Raw genomic sequence first — 1,950 nt, 5'->3', positions numbered from 1 at the left:
CGATCTGGGCGGGGTTGTTGTAGCCGCTACAACAACAACAACAACATACTCAAGTGCGGCTTAAATTTTTGCTACGTTTGTCGTGAATACTGCAATTATTAATTTTTGCTTCCGTAAAATTTAAATAAATTGTTGTCATTTTTTGTTTGTGTCTGTTCTGCTACGTCGCCTACTGCTGCCTCGTCGCTGAAACGTCGGTCCAGCAAAGGTTCTCCACCGAATAAAACTGTTAAGCTTGACGAAAGTATTACTCTTATGGCTGTTTGTCACAAAATTAAAGAGCTAGAGAAGAGAGTTCATCAGCAGACAGAACAGTTGTGCCCGCTTATCGAGAGTGTCTCAACCAAACTAACTGAGGTTGAAAGCAAGCTGTCGAAACGTATTGATGAGGAGATATTGTTGCTAACAACCACACTAAAGGAGACATCTACACGCATTGATGTGTTACCGCAGAACTCCACAGGCAAACACCGATGGCCTACCAACTGTCATTTTGACGACCAATATTATTGCAAATTTTTGTGCGTGGGCACTTTGATGTCTTGAAATAAGCATTTGCCGCATGACGCCACCAGACAACATTCTCTCAATTTCGGTGTGTAAAAACATTTAAATTTTAAAAAAACTTGCTGCATGATTTCCTAAAACGTAATCATAAATAATCCAATAGGGAACAGATTTTTATTTTGATTTAATATCAAAATTTCATCGATGTTACAACCAGCACGCTTTCTTTCAAATGAAAATATGGCTGTCAAACTATCGAATTGCCTGCAATAGATGTCAAGCAATAAGCGCTGACATATATTGCAGCCCATGAGAAATAGGCGGTCTCCATTGGAAATATATTTTGTGACATGGTTATCACAACATCACTGTTTTCCTGTGGAGACAGGGCCTTAGAGGAGCGTGTGCAGAAAGCTGTGGCTGAAATTGCGTGCATATCTGCGTTAGGTTGCAAACAGAGTGGAAGCGAAGCCGAAGATGAAGACGAAGCCAAAGACGAATTGCTTGCTTTGCGGGCAAGCTGGCGAGTGTACATAGTGGAAGACGATTGCGATGCAATGACAACTAAAATGGATTCGTTTTCAGATGAGGAATTTTTTCTAAATGAAAACCTTTTTCTAAAGATAAAATTAAATGAAAATAAAGAAAAAAACAGGAATTCACGAAATAAATTTGTCCAGAAAAACGTTTGGAGAATTTCACCATTTGTATGATGAGTTACGGCAAGACGGACGGAGATTTTTTGATTATACGAGAATGTCAATTAATACTTTTGACTACATTTTATCAAAAATTGAGCCATTTCTTGAAAAACAATGGACCAATTTCAATACTACCCCCATCATGGCCACTGAAAGATTGCTTGTGACTTTAAGGTAGTACCATCATGCCAACTCCTGCTACGCCACCCGTGGAGTTTTTGAGCCGAACTCACTCCGAAATAAAAAAGTGCATATTTCAAACCGTATTTTTTAATCAATTTTAATCCAAAAAGTTTATTTTAATTAATTAAATGTCATTGATACATTGTTCTTGAAAAAAAGGAATATCTTCTGAAATATATTGTACATNAAATTGCGTCGATTCCGATTCCAGAATGGCTGGCGACTGGACGTATGAGTTTGCGTATTGCGACGAGGAGCACCCGTTTTTATAGGCAAAGTTGTAAACAGATATTTGTATTTCCATTCTGCAGAGAAGTTTTTGTCCTGGATCCATTTTTTTAATGTGTGGCAACAAACTCACAAAGAAAGCCATATCCTCATCATCAGTTTGTATCTTCTGTTTTGATTTCTGTTCCAATAGATCAAGTTTTCTTTTTTCGATTTTAATTATTTCAGCATTCACTTCATCATTTCGCTTAAGTTTTTTACATGCGCTTTGTGAGGTGTTGCGTGTCTCTACTTCAAAAGTACTCATGCTGTTTTCGACGCTATAATTTTC

At 37.7% G+C, this 1,950-nt stretch overlaps 1 protein-coding gene across 1 annotated transcript; it reads right to left on the bottom strand.

Moving 5' to 3' along the window:
• Positions 1-1,515: 1,515 nt before the first annotated feature.
• LOC108355960 (uncharacterized) lies at positions 1,516-1,944 on the bottom strand. Its single transcript, XM_017607090.1, has one exon. It carries the CDS (start codon positions 1,924-1,926, stop codon positions 1,516-1,518), a length of 411 nt encoding a protein of 136 aa, XP_017462579.1. The 5' UTR covers positions 1,927-1,944.
• Positions 1,945-1,950: the final 6 nt, after the last annotated feature.

This window comes from Rhagoletis zephyria, unplaced genomic scaffold (assembly GCF_001687245.7).
Source record: "Rhagoletis zephyria isolate East Lansing unplaced genomic scaffold, Rhagoletis_zephyria_1.1 Rzeph_scaffold_52504, whole genome shotgun sequence".
In the NCBI taxonomy this organism is placed as follows: domain Eukaryota; kingdom Metazoa; phylum Arthropoda; class Insecta; order Diptera; family Tephritidae; genus Rhagoletis; species Rhagoletis zephyria.
This window is presented reverse-complemented; position numbering and strand designations above follow the sequence as displayed.